Here is a 26,946-nt window from a genome sequence, read left to right on the forward strand (position 1 = left end):
CAACTTTAACGGTTCAATCTTCTCCTACGTTGGCGACGTGGTTTATTGGTTCGAGTATGGACTATACTCTTACCCAATTCGGTGCTTGATACTCCTCTCAAGACTCAATATGCTCATATCTATCAAGTGAGTAAAATACTCAAAATACTCATTTAGTCTCATTGGACTCTTTCAAATCAACTCGTTTAATTTCATTGGACTCTTTTCAAAACTCAAATCAAATCTGGCCTCATTGGACCTTCTTTCAAATCGACTCATCTCAAATCATCAAACTCTTCTCTTTAAATTGATATCATCTCAACTCAATGGATGTAGAAAATATTATATGCATTTAAAATATAATTCCAACTCCTCAACTCTACCTCAAAATAGACATTTTTACGTAAAAATGTTCAACTCATTTATACCCAAAATACTCATATTCAAAATAATTAAAAGACTTCTCAAACTCAACTCATGCTTAAACTCTTTTTAAATCATAGATGAAAATAATCATTCTTTAAACTCAAAAATAGTGTATAAATAGTTTATGCAAAAATATTTACAAATCATTTATTTAAAACTCCTTCTCAAAAGATTATTTATTTTTAAAATGTTCATAAGACTCCAATCAAATCAAATTATGCAAATCACATATCACATAATCACATTAGACTCCAATCCACTTCATCACACAACCTCCTCATCAACATAATCTCTTCACCAACCATTCTACATATGTTAAATAACCACCATTCACATCATCACTCACACCATCATCAAAACGTCATCATTCACATTATTATCAAACATCATCATTCACATCATTATCAAATATCATCATCCACATCATTATCAAACATCATCATTCATATCATTATCAACATCATCATTCACACCATCATCAAACATCTTACTCCTAAATTCTTATTTAATTCTACATTCCATTTATAGAAACAAAAGTAACATTCTAGCTCTACCAATGTTTCAATTCTTTTTATGCCATTCACATTCATAATTATTCTAATTCATTCTTTTCATTCCAATCAACACATATATACAAACCATCTATCTCAAACTCAAGACAAATTGTGACCAAAAGAAATCTCATCTTGGGTTCATGTGAATGAATACATGAATCTATACTCTCAACAAACTCAACTCAAGAATATCGTCAATACTTATAAATCTATATACCAAGATCCATTTGTAGTCAATAATTATGAAAGATAACTATTTAGTAACTCAAGTCATTAAAAACATCAACCAACCAATAGTATCTAAAAACATTCTATAGTTTAGGAAAACTTTCAAGAAAACCTTCTTAGAAGGTTCAACTCTTTCACAACTCCTATCCAACACATCTATGGGCATATGGAAGAACTCAATCCATATTTTAGGTTAGCCTTACATACCTTGTTTGAAGACTTTGAAGAAACCTTGATGTTAGGTCTTCAATGGAAGGCTTGACTTCTTGAAGCATCTTGAAGGCACTCTTTGTTGGAGAAGGATTTGGAGAAGAAGAAGAAGAAGAGAGGAAAATTATTAGGGCTTTTAGAGAGAGAGAGAGAGAGAGAGAGACTGAAAAATGGTCCCAAAATGTTCAAGGATGGTGTATATATAATTTGGGAAAATACCCAAATTGCCCTTTCTCCAAAAATCTGGAAAACAGGCTAAAACGCTCCTGGCACGATAGTGGCGCGTCGCGCCACTGCAGCGCCAAGTCGAATAGGATTAAAAACCCTGCAACCTAATAGTGGCGCGTCTCGCCAGGGACAAACTACTGAGGCTATTTTATGGTGCTATAGTGGCGCGTCGCGCCCTTACAGCGCCAAGCTTATATTTTCTAGGTTCTGGAAAATAGACTTGAAAACCCTGCACATCTCGTAGTAGCGCGCCACGCCAGGGATCAAACTATTGAGGCTTGTTCCTGATGTGATAGTGGTGCGTCGCGCCACTGCGGCGCCAAGCCCAGGCTTCCTGCAGTCACAACCCAGGCCTGAAATTCCGACAGTACTAGCCCGTCTTAGGATGGTCATAACTTTTGACTCCGAACTCTAAAAATTGCAATCTTGGTGGCGTTGGAAAGAAGACTCAAAGACCTTTAATTTAATAGGTCATGGTCCATCCAATTCATTCTATTTTAGGAGACATGGTCATTTGAAATTGACCCTAATACTAACCCACCCGAAAACTTAATTGATTGGAGTTCTTTGGACTCGAATTGGTGTTAGAGATCCCTTATGACCCCTAAACACATCTAACACACTTCCATTACTTAGGAATTGATCCTAACTCATGTGTAAAATTACAAATCCTCTGGTCCGAGTCTACACTCATGTGAAGAAATATTCGAATCTTAGCAAAAAATTTTGGGGGGTGTTACACTTAGGTTTAGACACCCTATCTTTATTGAACTTTGGGGCCAGAGTGTTTGGAAAATCTTGGCCAGAGTATTTTTGGAAAAATTGAGGACGACCACCATTTCCCAACTTACCATGAGGAAATTGTCCACCATCAGTTCGAGACCTCTTGGACTCCCTTCTATTCCTCTCCTTCAAATTTTCCTTATCGATTTGTTTGGCATGTGTCATGAGCCTTGAAATATTTATTTTCTTGATTAGCATAGCAGTTCTACACTCTTTAACCACCAAGTCTGGCACATCTGAAATAAACTTGCACATTCGAGCTCTTGGATCGGCTACCATAAAAAGAGCATACTTTGACAACTTAGTGAACTTGAGGACAAACTCCCTCATGCTTACATTACCTTATCTCATATTGATGAATTCTTGCACCTTAGCTTCTGTCAACTTCGAAGGAAAGAAGTGATCAAGGAAAGCACTTTTGAACTCTTTCTAATCAACGATACCATCATCTCTACCTCTCTCACTCTTCTATTGGTCAAACCAAACTTGTACAATTCCATTAAGTTGATAAGCCGCTAAATCCGCCTACTTCACCAGTCTAACAACCATGATATCTATAATCTCACTAATACCCTTAATAAATTCTAGCGAATCCTCATCTACCTTAGATCCATGAAACTCAAGAGGGTTGATGCGAGTGAAATCACGAATCTATCTAGCTATAGTACCGACATTTGGGTTCACGGGAGCCACAACTTCCCTATTAGCTCAAGCAGCTATGGCTTGGACAAGTATTTGAAATGTGGCTTGAAACTCCTGATGAGTGACTTACCCATTCAAAAGGTCATTTGGAACTTGTGGTTCTTCCTTAACATTTCTCCTCACGGGAATTCTTCTTAGGTTCATGATTCTGTAATCGCAAAGAGAAAGCATTAGAGGGAAAAGTCTTAAAGTTCAACATTATGGCATGACATAAGAATGATGAAAAAAGTGAAGTTTTCTAAACGTCTCATCACCTCCTATTTATAAATGTGGTGCGCTTCACATCGATGAATAAGACTCTACTTGACGCGTCATGTTAGACTCCCTAGGACATCTTAAACCTTGTGCTCTAATATCAAGTTTGTCATGGCCCAAGCAAGGTCCTAGGCGTGACACGACGATTAGAATCCCCAATGACTCCAACCAAGCCTCTTAGCATATCATATATAAGCATACATAAGGTAAATGAATCAATAAGGCAAAATCATAAATGCAAAAATAAATTTTCAACATGAATAACTCGATAAGGGAGAAAGAAACTCCGAAAGATCAAGACAACATACACTCCAGGAATATCTAATATACATATACTAGTCTAGTGGGGCATAAGACATGTTCCTCGCTCACAAATATGAAAGTAAAAGTCATAGGAATAAAGAGAAGATATAACTATCGCATCCTCGAAATATGAGAACTTACCAACAATAGAAATAATACTCAAGCTCTAGCCACGAATGGAAGGTGTGTGATAATTGTTGGACCCTACATTATAATACAATATAGGCAAACAATATGCGTTAGTACATAGAATGCACTAAGTATGTGAGAAGCATGCATGAAAAATGATAATCAGACATAGTAAATATGAACATGTAATGCATGACCAATATCTTGAAAACATGAGTAAAACTTGAAAGCATTTGAAAATCATAATCATGTGGTCAATGCATCATAAAACATCAACATAAGCTTATTAATATAGCATATACATATGTGGGATATTAACCTTAACCAATATGTAAGACCATATTAGTTATAACATGGAATCTGATGTAACTTCCACACTAAGAAAAGAGAGGCTACTTGTTAAGGTAGACTCTGTATCATAAACATAAACAAGAGCTATATGTGGATCTACCAGCTAAGACATAAAGGTAAACCTATGATGGCATGTAGTTTTGGAACTAATGGTTATTACTAGGATTTTTTCGTGGATCTCCACCATAAAGTTCACTCGGTTCTAAGTTAATCCCAAAAGAATACATAAAACATAGTCATTAGAAAAGGTAAATAAGCCAATCCGACATCATGAAAATATAACATAAGAATTGCTCCTTGAAAACGATGATCATAACTTGAACTTGTGGATACTTACCTTTCTAAGAATCCATATCATCAGAACTTGCATATTGTGAGAAAATATTTCACAATTCAAGGTCTTATACCTAAAAACATACTTGAATCATACTACATAACTTTCATAAATCATACATGAGAATTTATAAACTTTATGATCATAAATCCATAATTCATACTTGAAATTGATAGCATAATGCACGGGTCATTGAAAAATATATTGAAAACATGTAATTGAATTGAAAACATGTATGAATTAACCATTATAATTGGAATAAATCATAATTGAGTTGACCCATATAGTATTTAATCAAAACTAGAATTTAGAAGGAATTTATAAAAGAAGAATTGAGGAATCTTTAGGACTCAGTGGATGGAAGAAGTACCCATGGATGAATCCCAACATACCTGGACTCAGAAAGCTTGAATTAACCCCTTTCAATGGAAGCTTGGAGGTTTTGCCCTAGTTCTTGCCTTGGAGAAAATTTGGGAGAAACTTGAGAGGTTTGATCTTATGATTTTGATGAATGAGGGTTTAGAAGTGTTAGGAATTAGTTATAGGCTAGGAATTAACCCTAAAAACATCCAAGTACATTACTAAAATAATGGGAAAAGACCAAAGTACCCCTAAGAAAAAACTGTCGAGGTGCACTGGATGACCTTCTGCAGTTCGTCAAACGTTCCACGGACTGCGGAGTAGTCCATAGAAACTAAGGGTCAAGTTCTGGGAAAAGATAATTTTGATGGAAGGGGAGTACGGGTCGTATAGAGCACGACGGACCGTGAAGGCCATCTTAGAAACATCTTTTAGAAGTCAATGAGATCCCTTCCTCCACGACACGGTCTACAGGTCGTTATCCTCATCACGCATCATTCACAAGTCCCTGAGGGTAGAGTTCCACGAGACTTCTTCACAAACTGTAATTCCTTTCATGGTCCGTACAACTCATGTCCAAACTTCACCTTTTCCAGGCGACTTCCACGATCCTTTCCACGGGCTATGGTGCCTTGTACAGCCATTGAAGAGCCTCGTGAAGATCTACCTGGTGCCAATTTATGAGATTTCTCTTTTAAATTCTATTTTTTGACTTTTCAACTTTCGAGGTGTTACATATGTGGTATGTAATAAAGCATGAATGAAATAATAACTGAACTGAACTAAGCACACATGCTGAAAGCAAAGTTTGAAAGTGTAATGAAAACATGTAAAGCTTTACAACTGTGATAATGCAATATATATATTTCTAAAATATTAACTTTACTTTTCTTGGGGAGTTTCTCTAACTAAAAACCATAATTATAAGTCTCATGATGATACAATATCTAGCCCACGTTGTCAGAGCCATCCAATATCTTGCCAGAGTAAGGGACAACAATAACTGAACTTATGGATCCATATCTAAGCCCTTATCAGGGGCTGGGTGAGGATTCGTTCGAACCAACAACACGATCCTATCTATGTTGGCGATGCAGTTTATGGGGGTTGAGTTATCTGAACTCTTACCAAAATCGGTGTTTAATACTATTCCCAAAATATGCGTTAACACTCATAATAATAATATCTGCATTGAGTTAATACTCAAAAGTACTTCTTTACAAAATATTGAACTTTACTTTAACTGACTGAACTTATTTCTCAAATTGATAATACTTCCTTTGAAACTAGTCATACTTCTAATATAAAACTAATGCATTTGGACCGCTTAGTATCCCGTTAAACTTCTTTTTAAAATGATAATACAATTACTTGAAACTTATTTTGATTTAGAAATCAATGCATGAAAAAATTTATGCAAAAACACTCAATAATTCTTAAATAAATAAGGTTCATGTGATGGAATAAACATGAACAAGAATTCAAGGATTAGAATACATAAAGAAATACAATCTTAATGAAAACATTCTGGATTTATGATAAGGATATCAAGACATACTCGAATCTCAAGAAACTTGGGGTGAAAACTTTAGGTTTAAATCTTGCTGACTGAATTTAGATGTAGGGCATGAGAAAGAAATTAGTCCATCACTATGAGTAGCGTTACATACTTGAAAGAATGAGGTTTTTGAAGAAACTTGAAGACGATGCTTGAAACCCTCAAATTCTCATCTTGAATCTTGCTCTAAGTCTTGGGAATGATTATGAGAGTATTATGATCGAATTAAACTGAAAAAAAACTTAATTAAGCGTAAAACTGTCCAGGCTTAAGCTTAGAAGGGAAATAACCTTCATTAAAAACTGGACAGAGCCTTCTACGAGACCATCTACGGTCCGTAGAAACTTCCACGACATGTAAAAACCTCCAGTAGAAAGCAGGTTGAATTCTGGGGGGTTTATGAAGTTTTGGGGTTTACGAGACCTTTTATGGTCCGCAATCCCTTTTATGGATCATACTGGTCAGTTGTAGAAATCAGAAAAAAATAGACTTTCAGGACTTTATAGTCACGAGGCATTCTACGGACCGTAAATATTTCTACGAGTTTTGGAATGGTCTATAAAAATCAGACTTAAATTTCCACTTTTAGAACTTTGTTTCATGGTTCGATCTACGGTGCGTAAATCCTTTTATAACTCGTAGACCAGTCAGTGAAACTCAAGTCCAATTTTTCAGTTTCAGGAGTTTGATTCCATGAGGCCATCTACGGTCCATGGTTGCTTTTACGGGCCGTAGATGATGTCAATAAAAGTCAAAACTTCAAAAGAACTTAAGTCTTTTATTGGGATTTTTTGATTTGATTTGAGTTAGAATTTTTTTGGGGTGTTACAACATCTTCCCCTTGGGATCATTCGTCCTCGAATGATGACCTAGCTAGGAAAATGCACAAGACACTAATTCAACATGAAAACTGAAACATTCAAACACACGAATAGATATTGAATCTTAATTAAGGGAAGGAGTATTACCTTCAATAGAGACACTAGGATGAATGAATAAATGATGGTATCTAGCTTGCATATCATATTCGGTTTCCCATGTAGCCTATTCAACAAATTGATTCCTTCAAAGAACTTTGACATGTGCCTACTTGTTCACTTTATTCAAGTTTAAGTGTCTACTTGTGCATACCTAAATCTAAGGGATCCAAGTTAAAGCCTAAAGGACATAATTGTCATCTAAAGCTAAGTTGAATGACATGTTTATGTGTTATGCCTTTGATGAAGGGAAAGTTACACCTAATAGACCAATTGTGAAACTATTTATCCAAATTGGACCCAACTCAAACTATTTATCCACAATAGACTCATGACCTAAATTATTTACCCTCTTACCCCACTTTTTTCCTTTTAATTTCACGCATGACGTCATGTTGATGTCAGCATCACTGCTCCTATTTGATACAATCAGAGTATATTATACTCTGATGGTATCAACCAATTTCGCTGAAGCACTGTCTCTTCCTTCTTGATACCATCAAAGTATATATATATTTTTATGGTATTAAACGTGTATTTATGTCAGTGTCCCATCCCTTGTTCCTCTTTGATACCATCAGAGTATATTATACTTTGATGGTATCAAGTAATTTATCTGGTAGTTTCTTCTTGATACCATCAGAGTATAATATTCTCTGATGGTATCAAGATGGAAGAGACAGTGTTTCAGCGAAACTGCTTGATACCATTAGAGTATATTATATACTTTCATGGTATCAAATGCGCGAAATAGTAAAAATAAGGGGTATGAAAGTAATAGGGTATCCAATGGTAAATAGTTTCCTTTTTTGAATATAACAATAATTATCCATTTAATAAATGGTTGTATTTCACATAATAAAACATAAACATTTGATAATTCAAATAAACACCTCACAAAAAGCTGATACTTGAGATATTTTTGACGAGTTATTGGCTAAAAACATCCCTTAATTATGGGACAAACTTAAGGTACATCCATATGTTATAAAAGTGAACAAAAAACATCCCTTATCTATGTCAAAAATTGCAATATTCATCCTTCCGTTAGTTTTTGCCAAGAAACTAATGGCTATGGTCAACATATTTGCCCTTTCCATTGCTCCCTCGAGTTATTAGAATACTCTTACCCTTTCAAGCAATGGAGGAGTGTTGCCTTCATCCTATGCAGCTGACCTTTATTACCACTTCCTCCGATACTCTCATACCCACAATCTTGTCCTACTCCTCCTCTTTTTTCTCTTCACTAGTTCTGTGCCACGTCATTTCCTTCACAATATTATCACCACTCACAACATCGTTTTTCTTCTTCCTCCCTCCTCCAGCTCTATTCCCTATACCTTTCCCCTCAACCTTGTAATCGGCGCGTGCGGTTCGTCGTTTCTCGATAACGGCTATGTTCGGAGCAATCGATTGGCGGCCTTTACGTACAACACTACATAGTTGATACATATCGATCATCCATTAATTTTTGAAAACCACAAAAGAATTGAACCTTACAAAATCTTCTACAGGCCGTTCCAGAGTGAGAATTTTTAAAATCGAAGGTCGAAAAAATGTGTGTGTGTGTATATATATATATATGAATTAGGGTTTTGGATTTGTAAAGATCTGTGGAGGGAAATGGAAGTGAAAAATGGCACCAAATTTAGGGAGCAATGAAAAGGGCGCATATGTTGACCATAACCGTTAGTTTCTTGACAAAAACTAACGGAATGATGAATTTGCAATTTTGACATAGATAAGGAATGTTTTTTGTTCACTTTAATAACACAAAGATGTACCTATCCTTTCTATCACTTTCCCTTGCCTTTCACTCTCATTTGGTCTCTTTCTTCTAAAAAATAAAGCGAAAGCGCATGGCAAAGAAGCATTAAGTTTGTCCAAAATTAAGGAATGTTTTTAGCCAATAAGTTTATTTTTGACCATTATCTCTAAATACATAATAAATTTTGAATATAAACAAATCGCAACAACTTGTTACCAACAACCAATAATATTACTCATCACCTAATTTTTCCAAATGACAACAACTTGTTTCAGTTGTTGGTTGTTGGCTTGTTGCTATCGAAATATTTGGAATTTTTAACGCGGCAAATTTTTAGGTTTTCTCTTTTCATTTCATTGTTCCACTGATCTCTCCTGTGATTTTCTTCTGCTGGTTCGATGCTCGGCTGCTTCTGCTGCGTATTGCCCAAAGTCCGGTGAGTTTTCACTTATGATGTAGTCTCTACACAAAGCTTGGTATGATTTGGTTATCTTTTTAATTTGTGGATCATTCGATGAGTATGTAAAGTTCCTTTTTTTTCTTCTGATACAAGCTCGAAACTTTCGGACTAGAAAAGGGTTAATTTTGTTTTGGGTTTTAACGTATTTGAATCTGGGTTTGGTAGATCTAGTTTTTTGGGTTTATTGTGAGAGAAATTGTTGTCAATCTTTACGAATTCATTAGTACATTTTGCATCAGAAAACAATACCTGAAAACACAACAGTTTTCCCTGTCTCAAACTTCATGAAATCACTGGTAAAATGAAAATTTGGCGGGAGAAACTCTCGACCCTCGAGTGTTTTTTGCTAATTGCTGGCATAAATCTAATTATCAAGGTTCAATCAGATGTTGGCTCCAAAAGAAAGTAGAAATCACTGATGCTTCTACTACTTAAAAATGTTTTTGTAATCTATAGTCTTCAATATCTTTTTTTCTTTTACACCTTGGCTTTTTTCCGTTTTCTTAAATGTTGCTAGAATTTGAAAAGGAATAAGCTAATTCGAAGCCATAGATCCACATAAAAATTTAATGAAATTTCCTTTGGTTTTGATTTCTTATTTAAAAACTGATGGATTGAGAATCTTGATTGTCTAGAGATTAGAGAATCGTTTTTTAATGAAGTGATTGTTTTGAGAATCTTATAGTTTGTTTGGATAGCTGTGAAAGTCAAGAAGGGGGGGGGGGTGAATTGAAAGTTCTTCCGAGTTGACTACTCAGAGATGAAAGTCGACTTTGCTGCAAGTTAGTATCACAGATAATATATGAATATAAAAGAACAAAGTAAGAGAGACAAAAGTTTTTATACTGGTTCGGATCATCGGTGTGGTGTGTAGTCCAGTCCCCTTGGGCTACAAGGGTGTCTTTTAGAGCTTTTGTAGAACTTGGTAGTACAAAGTTGTTGGACTTTGACTCTATCTGATTGTCAAATCAGATTATTATTTTGACTACACTAATATTTTTCTTTCTCTATTCTTTTACAATTGTAAACTGGAATGAATACAAAACTTTATGAAAGATGAAAGCTACGTTGCTTGGTCTCTTCATAAATGTCAATGGGTGCGTGTTGGATTCTCCAAAATTAATGTATTTTTGGTGAATCCGATACGGGTGCGGCATAGAGTCCGCACAACTTAAGATGTAAGAGAACAAGTGTACAAGTTCAAGTGAACTGCGTACTGAACTATTTTTGTAGGGCTGACTTTTATAGCAGGCATTTAAGTGATAACTGATAGCTCTAAATAGGAAAACCCAAGGGTGTTTCATTCAATCAAGGATTTGTAATGATTCCTTGATTGAGTATAGACGTCCATAGATATGGTTGTGTGATCTTAGTCCTTTTCTGTCCGTCGTGATTTGTCTCTGCCTTGTACAGAGTATCTTGATTTTGATCCCTTAAGCACAAATTAATCTTGATTCATGGATCTGCGTTTCCTTCTTTCCGTGTGTCTTTACTTCTGATTTGCTTGATTTCCTCTTGATCCCTGAATCTGTGAGTCCTTCCTTTCTTGTGTCTTTACTCCTGAATGCTTGATTTTCTCTAAATTGATCTTCTTTCCTTTTTGACTTATGCAATGATTTATGGATTGATATCAGCAAATCATTCTCCTTTTTCAGCTGTATAGTTGATTCCCTTGTATTATGGATAATCCTTCAGGTGCTATTCCTGATGTTCCTGCACATAAGAGAATCTTTGTTAATCTGTCATTATGCAAAACTATTCGAGGGCTAATAAGTTGTTACCTATTGTACGGTATTGTGCTGTTAGTTTTACTGATACTAGGAGCTCATTCTTCTGTATGACCAGTCTTACTTGTTCAAGGGGAGCATATGGCATGGATAATAAAATTTGAAAAGAACTAAAACCAAAGAACTAGATTTAACAGTTCTAAGACTAGTTCTATAGGTCAAATCTTTAGAAAAGACCGATGTTATTGAGAATCTTATGTGCCCTAGAGATGCATATGGCTGTCCTAATTTATTCTCTACAATATCAGATCGAGTATAATTTCAATTTTCAACGAACCAAGTTTGAGAGCGAGTCATAGAACTAAAATGCCAACCTAAACACCTACAAGGTGGCAATCCTGACTATAGGAGCAGAGCATTGGCTTTTGGAGCAATTCAGTTATAATATGAAAGAAACTATAATCCAAGTGAAGCCCAAATTTAAGCTGTGTACAGATACAAATCTTTTTACTGTATAATAATCCAAAATATTAATTGTTAGGAAAGTTAGCTACTAATTACAGAATTGATCAATGTAGTAGGCCTGCTTTCCACTTACTGGTACTAGTGACTGTTTGTAACAAAGGGCAATCGAATTAACATGGAGCACGGTAATCACATTCATTGATATAGGAGTAAATCATAGAAATAAAAACAAAATAAAGAGAGGGAGGCTCCAGAGTTGGTCTAAAAAACAACTAAGAAAATGAAGAGACAAATTCATAGCGTAACCCTAACAAAATTTATCTTCTTCTATATATAGGTATCCTCGCATTGTGCACCTACCCTCCACATAACTCACTTGTGGGGTTACACTGCGTATGTTGTTTTTGTTGTAATAGTTGGGCAGTAAAACAGTTATATTATTCTAAATGTGATTGCTTTAAGTTCTTCCTCAAGGTCGTAGTGAAGTAGATGTTACAAAAGGGATTAATATGGATTCGTATGTGTAGATGTAAATGACCCTATACACTAATGATTCATCCATTCTAGGCTCTCAAGCTCAGTCAATGTATTATGTTAAACATGGTCAAAATGAGAAATGATATGCAGTGTTAAGTGTAAGACCACAAAATTTGTATGATCTTCTCGAACAAAAAGATGAAAACCGCATCAACTGATTGACTTAGTTGAAAGGGGAGAAACAATTCCTCAAGTAAAGTCAATGATGTCATCATAATACAAAGAGAAGATATTTATGGAGTGAGTGTTGAAACACCTTCTCTCAATAACAAGTAGACTTAGAAGTTGTAGATGAGTCTGATCATGAAATGTGGCCGACTTCAGTGATTCTGCAACAGATGAAGATACTGATGAATATAGTGAAACGAGGATGATGGTTGGTTTTGATTTTTTCAACTTGTCTTGAGCCCAATTTTGCTATTTTAAATCGCTTTCTTCATTGGACTTCTGTTTTCCATCACCTCGCTGAAATGGTTAATTTCTATTTTCTACGTTTCCTTTTATAACTTTATTTGTTTTCCCAATTTCAGAGCATCATTTTATTTGTTGATATCTATTTTCTGCCAGTAATATAATTTTTTTAATTATGTTGCAGCCTATCATTATGACAAATGTGCATATTTCTAATAATGCTGGAACTGCCGATGTAATTGCAATCCCATCATCAGGTAAGTTGATTCATTCATTAAACCATTCTCTTTAAAGTTTCTAGCTTGTATATGTTTTGTTTATATACACCTAAATATTTGTGTATATTGCTAAAGGACCAAAAAGAAAGGGAAGGGGGAAGACAACAGGGCTTTCAATCCAAAAGAAACGCAAGAAAAGTGACAATGGAAAGTTGAAGGTAATTATCCCACCAGATCGAACGGTAGCGGTAGGTCCTGGAGCTAAAGATTTTGTTACCGAGCTCTCAGTGAAAGTTCTCCATAATGCTAGGCATGATGTCAAGAATTGGAAGGGAGTTTCTGATCTAGCAAAAGATAGGATTGTTGCTCATATGCTGGTAATTCACTTTCTTTCTATTAAATTAATAATTTCTTTTGGTCCTTAAATGAATAAAAATATAAAATTCAACCAAAACACTTTGTAAACCAAAAATATAGAACACCTCCCTTGACACAAGAGAATGAAAATGAGACTAATAAACCATAGGCTACTCAGATCATCAAAACAGCATACATTTCAGAATCTTGAATTACCGGTGCAGATTTCAACTTCTTGATTTGGATGCAGTTGGTTAATTTTCTTTTTTCTTCGCTTTTACAGTACCGCGCATGAAGTTGATTTTGTTCTAATCGTTCTCTTTTTTCTTCCTGCTCTCACCTTGCCACCACCTCCACCACCCTATGTTCTTTCCCAGCCACCATCTTAACCATTATATGTACCCATTCTCTTCATCTTCTATTTCCCAGCACCATCTCCACTACAAGATAAAAATTATGTTGGAGATAATGTTGAAGCACAAGATAGGTTAATGAGAAACCATCTTCAAACTTTCTATAGTCAATATTCCAAAGAATTGAAATTTTTTTAACCTTGTTAATTTTTTTTATTTTTAACTTGTTAAACTTGAGATATTCCTTTAGCTCTAATATGTCTCTTCATCTTCTTAATTCTATTAGAAGGTTGTCTTTATAAAGTATAAAACTGCCAGTAGAATATAAGGAACTATGTATTTTGTTGATTGTAGACTGAGTATATATGGATTCTATACAACGTCTACAGTAAGGAGATAAACTAAAAAAAGGATAAGACTTATCTATAATCTAAATACAAGGAGGAAATTACAAGAGAGTCCTAAAGGGAAGGAACTACTAAATCTGAAAATGAGTGTGATATTATTCCTTATTATGGCCCCCGCAAGTTGGTGGTGTCATCTACACCCAACTTGGAAAATTGCTGGACATAAGAGGCTTTGGGAAGTGGTTTTGTGAGTATGTCGGCCACTTGATCAGCTTAGTGAAGGTGGTGAACTTCAATATCCTTGTTCTAGACTTGTTCACGAACAAAGTGGAAATAAATGGCTACATGCTATGGAAAATGGATTGGAACAAATGTAAGTGGTGCTTATATTGTCACAGAAAACCTGCAGAACTCCCTTAAGTAAAAGGCGAAGTTCACAAAGAAGATTTTGATCCATTTGGTCTACGCAACAACAATAGCCAAAACTCTACACTCAGCTTCTGTAGAGGAACGAGATACGGAGGCGTTGTTCTTTGAGGACCAGGAAATTGGTGTGCTACCAAAGAAAGTAATATAGCCAGAGGTAGAAGTGCGATCATTTAGATCACCAGCCCGACTTGAATCAGAATAAATAACCAGACGAGAATATGGAGCTTTGGCAATCTGTATTCCATATTGGCAGGTGTGAGGTGTGGCAAAGATAACGAAGTAATTGCTTGATTACTTTCTAGTGAGATTGGCGTGGATTGTGCATAAATTGACAAAGCTTGCTAACTGTGAAGGCAATATCAGTACATGTAAAGGATAAGTAGTGCAACTTTTCAATTACCTGCGGATAAAGAGTACCATCAGCTGGAGGATCATTCAGTGAAGCTGTCAAAATGGCAGTTGAGATCATAAGCTCCTTTACTGCCTACCATGTCAACATAGTCTAAAAGAACCATAATATACTTGTGGTGGGACAAAACAACACCATCAGTAGAAGAGATAACCTCAACAGTCAACACCCAAAAAATAATGGAGCTGTCCAATGTCTTTCAAGGAGAAACGAGTGGAAAGATCATCAATTATATGAAGAACCCCACGAATCTGATTTCCAGATGATTATATCATCCACATTATACTTCATCTAAAAGAAATATATCATCCACATAATAGTGAACCCAAAACTATGTAAAATAACAACACAACAACAACAACATACCAAGTGAAATCCCACAAGTGGGGTTTGGGAGGGTGGGAGGGTAAGATGTACGCAGACCCTATTCATGGAGATAGAGAGTCTGTTTTCGAAAGACCCTTAACTCAAAAGTCACAGTCCTAAGTAAGAGAGAATTACAATATATATAGCACACTTGCAAAAAAAAAACGAAAAGCGATGCAACTCTTAATAGATAGGAACAATAGTGATAGCAAAGTATTGTGATAATCAAAGGCAATAACAACACAACTATAAAGGCACGCCTAGACCTACGACCACCCTAAACAGACCCACGACAAAGCACCATCCTATCCCTACTAGCCTTCTACCCTAATCCGCGACCTCCACTCATTTCTATCTAAGGTCATGTCCTCTGTGAGATGGAGTAGCGCCATATTTCGTCTAATCACCTCTCTCCAATACTTTTTCGGTCTACCCTACCCCTCTGCATAACCCCTAACTCCAACCGCTCGCACCTCCTAACTGGGGCGTCAACACCCCTCCTTTGCACATGTCCAAACCATCTCAGTCTTGCTTCTTTCATCTTGTCTACCATAGATGCTACTCCCACCTTCCCTCGAATAACCTCATTTCTAATCTTATCACTCCTAGTGTGTCCACACATCCATCTCAGCATCCTCATCTCCACAACATGCATCTTTTAAATATGAGAGTTCTTTACTGGCTAGCACTCTACTCTATATAACAACGCTGGTCTAACCACCATTCTGTAGAACTTATCTTTAAGTTTAAGTGAAACTTTCTTATCACACAGGACTCCAGAGGCAAGCCTCCATTTCATCCACGCTGCCCCAATGTGGTGCGTGACATCATCATCAATGTCCCCACTACTCTGAATGATGGATCCAAGATATTTAAAGCTTTCTGTCTTGAGAATAGGTGGCAAGCCTCACTTCCATGCCCTCTTCATCCATCGCAACACTAAATTTGCACTTCAATTATTCTGTTTTGGTCCTGCTCAGTTTTCTGAAAGGCGAGCGCCTCTCGCCAAAGGTGAGATGTCGAGGCAAGGCGATGGCCTGTCGCCATTTCTCCTCTAGGCGAGGCAAGATCCAATAGGCGATGAATGGCGAGAGGCGACATAGCGAGGCGATGGCGAGAAAGGCGTGCCTTTTGAATTTTTTTTAAAAAGAACTTTTGTATTAATTAAAAGAAAATTTTAGGGTTTTTTTGGCTGCACAAGTCGCGCATCAGTTCTTTCATCTTCTTCACACAAGTCACACATCAGTTCTTTCATCTTCTTCACACAAGTCACGCATGAGTTCCTCTCCTCTTGCTCAAATTGTCTTTCTTCTTCAACGATTTCTCAAGTCTCAATAGCTATGTTCTTCTCTTCAGTTCTTTATTTTTCTTCTTCTTCTCTTCTTCTTCTTCTTCTCATTTCTTCCTTCCCCCTCCTCCGCCCTCCCCCTTCCCCTCTGTCTCCCCCTCCTCCTCCTCCTCGTCGACACAAGCAACATTTGATGGGTGGAAATAGAAATGTAAAACAATGCCAAAATGTCAGCCAGGAGTTAGAGAAGAAATAAGAGCTTATGTAGAAATTAAAATCGCGAGTAATCTGAGATTTCAAGTGAGGCAACAAGAAGAACATGTGGTTAATATTGATGATGATGATGATATGGATGAATATAGTGAAATGATGCCTCCCTCAAAAACTCAAAAGATGTCTTCTAGTGGAAGTGCATCATCCATGGGGCGGAATGTGGAGAAAGGTCCTCTCAATCTCTTTTTTTCACAAAAATCACAACAAAAGGGAGGCTTTGAAAAGGGAGTGGGATTTGATGAAACCAAGAAAGTTCTAAGGGAGCGTGTGGTAAGTGCTTTTGCATTATGGATGTATGATGCGGGGCTCCTTTTTAATTGTGTTAATTACAAATCATTTGATCAATTCATTGAGGCAGTAGGACAACATGGCCCCGGAATGAAGCCTCCTACCTTCCATGAAGTAAGAGTTACTCACCTAAAAATGAGGTGAAGAAAGTTGACAAAATTGTTGATGAGCATAGAGTCCAATGGACTAAATTTGGATGTTCCATTATGATGGACAAATGGACGGCATGAAATGGTAAAATGCTCATCAATATTTTAGTGAATTCTCCAATCGGTAGTGTATTTCTTGGTTCTGTTGATGCTAGCAATGAATCTACTAATTCTACCAAAATGTACAACTTGTTCGAGAACACTATTAATAGAATCGGACTGGAAAATATTGTACAAGTTGTCACCGACAATGCTAGTCAACCACTCTAAACCTGCTTTGTCAGTGCTCTTCCAAAAGTCCACCGGAATTTCATCGGGCCCCGGTTGCTCTCCCCCTCTTCATCCTGCTAATAGCACGTCTAACTTCCTCAACCCTAAAAAATCTGCAATATCCAAAGTCTCGAAGACTATGAGAGTACTCCAAATCACCCAGTACAATGTCTCTGTCTCCTTTTTAATTTAAAAGTCTGTGAAAGTATGCTTGCCACCTTTGCTTGATAAAGGTCTTATCCACTGATACTTCACCTTTCTCGTCCTTGATGCACTTTACTAGATCCAATAAGTAAAGAAGAATCAAATTGAGACTTGACAAACCCAACATTCATCAAATAATTTTTGAGCTCGTTGTACCAAGCTCAGGGGGCCTATTTCAAGCCATAAATCGCTTTGTTCTACTTGTAGACATGAGTGGAGAGACTTCAATCTTCAAAACCTAGTGGTTGCCACATAAAACTTCTTCCTCAAGGTATCCTTGTAAGAAGGCATTATTAACATCTGGATTGGCCAGTTGTATTGCGTTACAATGGTAAGCACCAACTGAACAGTTACTAGTTTGTCTACTGGGCTGAAGGTGGAATGATAGTCTAAGCCTAAATACTGGGTAAATCCCTTTGCAACAAGCCGAGCTTTATACCTGTCAATGGGCGTCAGATTTATGTTTTATATGAAACAACCCCTTGCGCTCAACCACATTCATCGAAGGAGCAACTAGAACCAAATCCCATGTCCGATTCCTAACAAGGGCTTCAAATTCAGCTTGCGTGGCCTCTCTCTAGTGAGGGTGAGGATATGCTTGTTTGTATGTACGAGGAATAAAGGACAAGGAAAGTTGAACACTGACACTAAACTGCTTGGGTTTGAGGCTCTTTATTTTGGAGTGTATGACCATAGGATGAGTTCAAGTGGTCACCGCGGGTGAAGGAACAGATGGAGTTGAAGCAACTGTGGGTTGGGAAGGATTATCGTCAGATGACTGAGAAGGTAGGTTGGGGGAGGTATGGTGGAAGGGAGTGGCAACAATGAGGTGCTTAGTTGTTGGCGTTTTCTGCATTGATAGGTGATTAATGGTCTGGATGATGGTGGGGGTTGAGTATTATCGGGTGGTGTAATTTTGGGTGGCAATAAAGTAGAGGATTAATTCTGAGAATTACCCGATACCGTGGAGACACCTGTTGTGGTAGACGTTGAGTTGGGCGGTGGAGAGTGTACGGGCAGAGCATCTTGGAGTGGATGAAAAGAATCTAAACTTGTCTGTTTGTTATTCACAGTTTATTTTTGATGGGATCAAAACATTGGTGGCAATAATATTTTAGAAAATCCTAAATATACACAATGACTGGATTTTGGCTCTAATTTTTTTTTTGGCATATGGTTTAAGCCACGGGTAACATAAACAACCAAAATCTCTAAGGGATTCATACTTTGGAGCCTCTTGAAATAAAATTTCACAGGGGCATTATTTTGTAAATTTGGAGTGGTAAGACTGTTTATAAGGTGGACTGCTTGGTGACAGGCAAAACTTTAAAAAGTTGAGGGCAAGGAGGCTTGATGCAACAAGGTTTTGGAAGTCTCAATAACATGCCAGTGTTGGCGTTCAACTGGTGTCACTCTTTGGGTGCGTATGGAGGTGTCACTAAGTGTTCAATACAATGGTTTTTGAGATATGAGGATAAACCTTGAAACTCACTACTATTGTCAGTTAGGAGAGAGAAAATTTTGGTTTGAAACAACACTCAAAAGGGATGTAAAGTTTGAAAGACATCAAGAGCTTCCATTTTGGATTTTAGGATGAACAACCACATGTATTTCGAGTACTGGTTAATAGATACGGCATAATATCTCTTGTTATTAACTGACAAAACAGGAGATGGCCCCCATAAATCACTACAAAAATAATTTGCAATGGTCATTGACTTTGTAATGAATTTTCAGAAAAAGGTAACCTTTGCATTTTATTAGAATAACATGAATTACAAACAGAAGCAGTTCTAGAATGTGAAACTGAAAGTGAAAACTGATGCAAAATCGAGTTCAAAAACACGATGATTAGGATGGCCTAAACACCGCTGCCACAGGTGTAGAGGAGCGGCAACATTGCATTGGGGGGAACGATGGGCACCACCCGACGGCCATTCATATAGACCATCTCTATTCTACCCGCGAAACAGAAGTGCCCCCGTACTCAGATACTTCACAAAATAAGAAAAAGGAAAGAATTCAATGGACGTATGGTTATTGCGACGAAATTTGGAAACAGAAAAAAGAAATTTTTTATAGCATGAGAACATAAGGTATTGAGAAGCTTGAATTGCTGATTTGATGCACTTATGTTAGTGTTACCAGTATGAGATATTGGAATGGTGTTACCATCCCCCATTGCTATCTCCTCTGGAACATGGTAGGTGTGCACATCAGTGAGGTTTTGAGTATTCGAGGCCATATGATGAGTGGCGCCAGTATTAACAATCCAAGGAGCCTGTTGAGTTGGAGAGCAAGTAGCATAGGTTGCCTGGGCTTGTAGGTGATTGTGTGATTGGGATCTGCAGACTTTAGCTGAATGACCAGGACAGTCACACACCTGGCACTTGAGAGTATTGTCATAACATTGTTGTTGGTTGTTTTTTCTAGTGTGCCATGGTTGGGCATGCAATGACTGGTTGGTGTTGGGGGAATTTCCACTTGGACGTCTGTTAGAGTTGTTTCCTTGGTGAGCATGCGTGTTGGTTTGTTGTGCAATAGCAGCAGTAATTGGTGTTGATAGTAGCTTCTTTGCCTCTTCATGCTCTATGAAAAGTTCATGATCAAGCAGCTTTTTATAAAGTTCTGGATAAGAGATAGTAGAATCTCTTGCACGGATAGTAGTAGATATTTAACAAAATCCAGGTCCAAGGCCAGTGAGGATCTTGACAATCAGTTCTCATTAAGACACAGGAAATCCAGCAGTGGCAAGATCATCACAGAGAGATCGAGCTTGGTGTAGGATAATCAACGACAGGAAGGCTTTCTTTTGAGAGACGAGCCAGATGATCGCGTAAACTAAAGATTCTTGTTTGCGATTTGTTGGCATATGCAGTGTGCAAAGCATCCCAAACAGCCTTGGCAGTGGATGCAGTGGCAACTATAGCAGCAAGTGTAGGATCAACTGAGACCAAGATAGCGTTTTGAATTAGCTGATCTTGGCGATACCATGAAACAAATTCAGAAACAAACTGTAACAGCAAGTGTAGGATCAACAATTGTTGTATTGGCATCAGAATTGGTTACAGTGATGTTTGTGGCCATTTTGATGGGAAGGGTGGGAGGGCTTCTCGACAAAATTTTACTCGTGAGAGCTAATTGGCTCTGGATACCATATAAAGTATGAAATTGCCAGTAGAATAAAAGGATAAATGTATTTTATTGATTGTAGACTGAGTATATATAGATTCTATACAACTTCCACAACAAGGAGATAAACTAAGAAAAGGATAAGACTAACCTATAACCTAAATACAAGGAGGAAGTTACAATAGAGTCCTAAAGGGAAGGAACTACTAAATCTGAAAATATGATTGTGATAGTATCCATTATTAGTCTTCTTCTTCATCTTGAAGTTGGATAAGTTCTCTGATTGTTATTACTTTTGTGCCCTTTATTTTCAGTGTAGGAATATCATTCTTTGTTGAATCCAGTCTATCCAACAAAGCTACTGTCTATTTTTTGGGTCTCAAAAACCTTTTTTTCAGACTCAAAATTCAAAATTCATGTGGTATGTTTTGATTAGTTAGATTTTTCCTCATCAGTGTGAAATAACACGGCATATCCAAGTTCTATTTTGCTCTAGTTCACTGATGTCTTTTATATTGTTCCATGCCATTTTAGATTAGCATGCAAGTCAACATAAGTTAGTGTTGTAATATTTTTATCAGGTAGTTTTCTGTGCACAGTACTGATTATAATAATCTGTGAGATTTTTCTCTTGGTATTGATTGCATCTAAATCCGTTGCATCACCATCCTAGAAACAGAGCTATCAGATAGCTAGAAGCAATATTTACTGGTATTGTAAACCGAAATGATTGCTGATTAGGCGACCGCGCACAAGCTTGATCTCTTTTTTTTTTTTTTCATTTCTTGATTGGTACTGAGCTAACTATAGTGAAAGTCAAGTCTGTTTGGTTAATGGAATCAAACAGGTTTATCATTCTACCAAATCGTGGCAGGTTCACTCTTATGGTTTCCACGGACTAGCGGTGCTGAATACATAATTTTAGAACAATTCTTTCCTTAAGCAGTCCTGATGAGTAGAGTAGGTTTTGTTTCTCATATCGACAATGAACTTCATATCCATTTTCCAGCAACAGAGGATGATTAGTGCAATTCATCAAACAATTGTTATATATTTTTCCAAACAAGTCTTCATTCACGTCACATTTTTAATTTGTTCAAAATAATCCGATGCAAATTTTACTTCAGAGAACTCATAACTGAAAAATGAAGAAAGGTTACCGATCAGGGAATGGTGGCAACAAGGAACACTTACGTCAAAGGATTGGAAAGCATACTCATAGGAGAATCTGTCGGATCCACTTTCAAAGCTCGTGCACCATATACAGTTCTGTTCGAAAACGTGTTAGCAGAATATCTTTAAATTTTTTGTTTCAATACAGAGTGAGTTCAGAATTAAGGTTTTAGATAGGGAACTAAATAATACATCAGAACAAGGATTGAAGTATACAAAAATGTATACTGATAAACCAACTTTAGATCATTTGACTCTGAAACATCCCTTAGTTTATTGACAGACAATCAAAGTTCTATTTTAATTAAGCTCACTTAAATTTTATTTTGAGTGCAGGATTCCTTCCAGCTTCCGGACATACAACACAATCGGGATACTATCCTTCAAACAGCTAAAAATTTATATCGATATCGTCGTAGTAGGCTCCATGATCATTTTAAGAAATTTGCTACAAAAGAGGCAAGGTTGCAAAACATGCCAGAACAGGTTGATGAAGCTGAATGGAAATTCTTGGTGGAATATTTCAGCTCTGACGATTTTAAGGTAATTAGGAGTACAATGGATTTAACTTTATAATATTGTTTATTTTCTTATTCTACTGCTTATACTTAAATCAAAATGAATTCATGGACTCAAAATCAATGCAGAAAATGAGTGAAAGAAACAAAAGTAATAAGGCAAAACAAGAAATGAATCATATTTGTGGCAGAAAATCCTTCCAAGCAGTATCATTTGAAGCGGTGAGACATGTCTTTTTTTTTTTGATTATTTTGATTATTTTTTTATAAATAACATAATTTGATTTGTTTTGGTAGAGGGACACAAACACAAACACTGGAAAAGAGCCAAACTTTCAGAAATTTTGGGAAATGACTCACATGAAGTCAAATGGGCATTGGGTTAATGATGCTTCTGCTGAAGTGAATGTACATAGAAAAATCTTATCTTTATTCCTAGAATGAGTCTCTATAAATAAATCTTGAAAGTTTAAGCTTGTATAATTTGCTTGTAGGATACGGTGAAAGAAGTTGTTGCTGAACAAATTCAAGAAATTGAAGAGGGTACCGATGTGGACCCTATTGTTAATGATGCATTTATGCAAATTATGAGAGAAAAAGCAGGGTTTACTCGTGGTCAAGGATCGGGAATTAAGCCAGCGAATAGGAGATTCGAAGATGAAATTCAAGAGCAACTAGAAGCACAACAAAAGGAGATAGAAGAAGATCGGCGTAAACGAGAGAGTTTAGAAAGCAAGCTAATGGAAATAAAAAATCAACTTGAGGAGGAGCGGAAAAATCGAGAAGTTATGGAAGCTCGTTTAGTGCGTGAGCAAACATTGTTAAAAGAGGGCGTAATGGCACTAGTATCCCATATGCAAAGTTCCATGGTATTTATTTAGTATAAGATACTAAACAAGTAAATGCTTTATTACTAATATAGCTTGTCACTCTCACTATCTCTGCTTCTTCCTCGTTCCTATATCCTTCCTTTGTACGATAAACTAAATTCTTTTAGTTGTACCATGTTTAACAGAGTGGACTTCCTGCTGCAGTTTTCAACATCATTACTAACTCATCTGGTTCAGATGAGGGAAGTCCTACAAATTTAATAGATAAAAATTGGGTAAGTAAACTTCATCCAACTCATGTATAATTAATTTTCTTGGTTGTATGCATAAATGAGTTTGTTAATTGCTTTAAGTCTTGGTATGTTCTGTAGTAAATTTTCAAGTCTTCGTATTTTGTATTTGTATGTCTGGAAGCCATTCAAGTCATTCTTATCTTGGTTGTATGCATAAATGTTCATCTAACAAGTTTATTTTTCTCTATAGTAAAATATCTTAGGGTAACTGAGAACACCCACTTCTGTTAGTTTTCTAACAGAGACAGATCACCTGCTGCTTACAAAAGGAAGACCATCTCTCTTTCACCCTCAAGTCAGTCAATATCCCTCATTTTTTTTAAAAAAACTTCTACCTAGCCTTTCTGATATTTGCATTGGCATTTTCCGAAAACGTTTGTTTGCTTTTAGTGATCATGTACCATATATTCTGAGAGTTTTGAGTTCATTATAAAATTTGTAATGCTAAATTATAAATGACTAAAGAAAGATAAAAGTAATGAAAAGAGTCGGCAGCAACTATATTTGGTGCTTGAAATTTATATCTGCTGAAATATATAGGTACAGAAGCTTAAAGCTTGAACACAATTTTGATGTTTATAACTTGAAATTTTTGAAGTTTGAATTTGGATTAATGTCTTTTTCACTTTTTATAGCTGTACATCATGTTTTTGTCATAGCTAGATCACGCTTCAGAACTAGTATACTACGGTAGAATTAGCTTTCAAGTATTAGAGATAGTACAAGAGCCAATAAAGAGAGAATTAAACAAGATAGCATCATTTTTATAGCTTTATGAATTATGAGTGATACTGTGATAGAATCATTATTGCTGACACATCAAAGAAACCTTGCAAATAATAGAAATTATCAAGTATACAGCAAAATAAGCTTAAGTTCCAATTACCAACTACTATCTTGTGTAGACTGTAGCTTAAGATAATGCAGTGGTTAATATAATATCAAATACAAGACAATTAGAGTTTCATATTTGATATATATGTGAAGGTGCCAAGTATTTTTTCTTTTACTGCTGTAACAAGGTTTCAAAGTAAGACATGGAACAGGGGAAAGAGAGCACTGGGGAAGAAGATCCAAGAAACAACTTTCTTTTTATCTTGTCATGTGAATAGCATGTATCTGTTAGTTTTTTAAATGGTTTAGCCACATTTCTTTAGTTGGACTAAAGTTGCTCACGTTTTACAAACTTGAAGACAAAGTTAAGTCTGCCCTCAAAGATATGGGACAATTTTGGCTAAAAAATTTTAGTTGGACACTGCTCGAGCATACCCCGAATTGTTAACTTAGATACTATTTAAGACAAATGGAGAATTGGTATGTTCTCCGCTGAGAGTTTCTTTTCTTTTCTTTCGAGTAAAATTCTCCACTAGGAGTATTTAGAAGGTACTTGGTGCAATTTTGTCTGGGAAAATATTTAGCTTTGTGAGGCAGTTTTTAATGATTTTCACCTTCAGCTTATTCATTTCTGTTTCCAATACTTCTCTTGGTTTGATACTTTAAGAACTTGGGTTGCAATTTTATTGTTATCTGAATGTTTCTATCCAACCATTCTATAAAATGTAAACTTCTAGTGATGCGATTAGTTGCAAAAAAACAGTAAGATCATGTGGTTCTGGCCTTCTTTTACTTTTTAAACATGTACTTTGTGTACTTTATAACTTACTTTTTCGAAAAATAATTATGTGTATCTTTTATTTGCAGGATGAACATGTATAAATTCATCACTGCTGACAATTTGGTTCATGTAATGCACAAGCTATTGCAAGAAGATTCTTTTAGATTACTCTTGAAATTAGAATGTAATGACCTTAATGTAAGTAAAAGCATATATTTAGGAGTATTTAGCTTTTGGAAGTTAATATCTGGTGCATGCATCAATTTTATACATTGATCTTTGCAAATATAAATTCTTTTCAATTTATATATTTATTTGTAAAACTTTTAAAAGAATGTGTTCTGTGTTTGTAGCAAGTAGCAACTATTCACAAGTTGTTACTAAAGGTGTACAAAAAATATCTAATTTATGGCAATAAAAATTACTCCCACTGTCCCATTATGTGGCATCTTTTTCTTTTTAATCTATCAAAAAAAGAATGTCACCTTACTAAGATTAGAAATAATTTAACTTTAAAATTCTTTTTTTATTCTTAGTGAAATAATTTACAACCGCACAAATATCTAAAGATTGTTTTAGACTACAAGTTATAAAAGTCTTACTTTTTTTCCTAAACACTATGCCACATAAAATGGGACGGAGGAAATATTATTGTTAAAATTATATTTTCATCTAATATAATATCATGTTTAGACTTATATCTTTGTCCATAATATTTATAACGGTCCAACATTTAAAAAAAAAACTCAAATCAAAACTAAATTTACACCCTTAAAGCCCTCATTGTTAACAATAGGTGAACAAAATATCAATTCACACCACCAAAGAATGTGGAGCAAAGGATGAAGTTCTTTTCTTAACAAGAGGTTTCGAGTTTTAATCTAGGATATTAAAAATTCTTGGTAAGGAGCAATTCCCCCTCGAATATCACCCTACGCAGTGAGAATCTAAATTAGTCAGGCTCCAATGCAGATACTGGACACCAAATGGAAAACTAAAAGAAATATATCAATGCACAACTCTGAGCCACCATAGATGGTTGGCCGTCGGCCACTGCCATATATACTTAAGGTTTATGCCTTGTTAGGTTTTTGCATGAGAGGAGAGAGAACATATATTTTTTGCATGGGAGGAGAGAGAAGAACATATTTTTTTAACGAAACCCCTATTTTTACTTTCAATAATTTTTTTATCATCTTTGTATAAAAGAAGACAAAATTTCAAATATCATCCTACTCTATTTGTCTATTAGTTATGGCTAGAGCATGACTTTTGAAGCTCATTTGAAAATGAGGTCTTTTAGCCCACTCAATTAAGCTCGTTGACCTGTAAGACTTGGCCTTGTTCATGCTTTAATTGACCTTGTTACGCCGGCAACTCAGACACTTTGCTCACTTACCCCGTTTGTTCCTCCACACATTGACATTCAACAAGAGTGTTCATGGAAATAGTCTGCTTCACATGCAGTTCCTTTGACACCTGCTCCAAGAGGAATCTCCAAATGGTTGAACACCTTTGTCAAGAAATAGCCATAACCCATACCATGCTTTCCATCCTTCACAGACACAATTTTGTGCATGTGTTCCAACATGATGGCACGGAGATTAATGTCTTCAAACTTGCTTAGGGACTCCACGATGTACATATCAGTAGTAGAGGCAACAAGAGTGTTCATGGAAATAGTCTGCT

At 36.1% G+C, this 26,946-nt stretch overlaps 1 protein-coding gene across 4 annotated transcripts; it reads left to right on the forward strand.

Annotated features, from left to right (window-relative positions):
* Positions 1–9,327: 9,327 nt before the first annotated feature.
* Positions 9,328–25,698, forward strand: LOC129882408 (stress response protein NST1-like). Of its 4 annotated transcripts, XM_055956689.1 has the most exons (10): positions 9,330–9,581; positions 12,930–13,002; positions 13,099–13,340; positions 22,338–22,544; positions 22,649–22,741; positions 22,817–22,927; positions 23,014–23,388; positions 23,535–23,624; positions 23,874–23,937; positions 25,344–25,698. In XM_055956689.1, the coding sequence occupies exons 2-10, from the start codon at positions 12,939–12,941 to the stop codon at positions 25,346–25,348; spliced, it is 1,251 nt and encodes a 416-aa protein (XP_055812664.1). In that variant the 5' UTR covers positions 9,330–9,581; positions 12,930–12,938; the 3' UTR covers positions 25,349–25,698. The 4 variants fall into 4 exon arrangements, with proteins under 4 accessions (XP_055812667.1, XP_055812664.1, XP_055812666.1 ...); XM_055956692.1 differs by lacking the exon at positions 22,817–22,927 and having other exon boundaries at positions 9,328–9,581; XM_055956691.1 differs by lacking the exon at positions 25,344–25,698 and having other exon boundaries at positions 9,333–9,581; positions 23,833–23,910.
* Positions 25,699–26,946: the final 1,248 nt, after the last annotated feature.

This window comes from Solanum dulcamara, chromosome 3 (genome assembly GCF_947179165.1).
Source record: "Solanum dulcamara chromosome 3, daSolDulc1.2, whole genome shotgun sequence".
Classification (NCBI taxonomy): domain Eukaryota; kingdom Viridiplantae; phylum Streptophyta; class Magnoliopsida; order Solanales; family Solanaceae; genus Solanum; species Solanum dulcamara.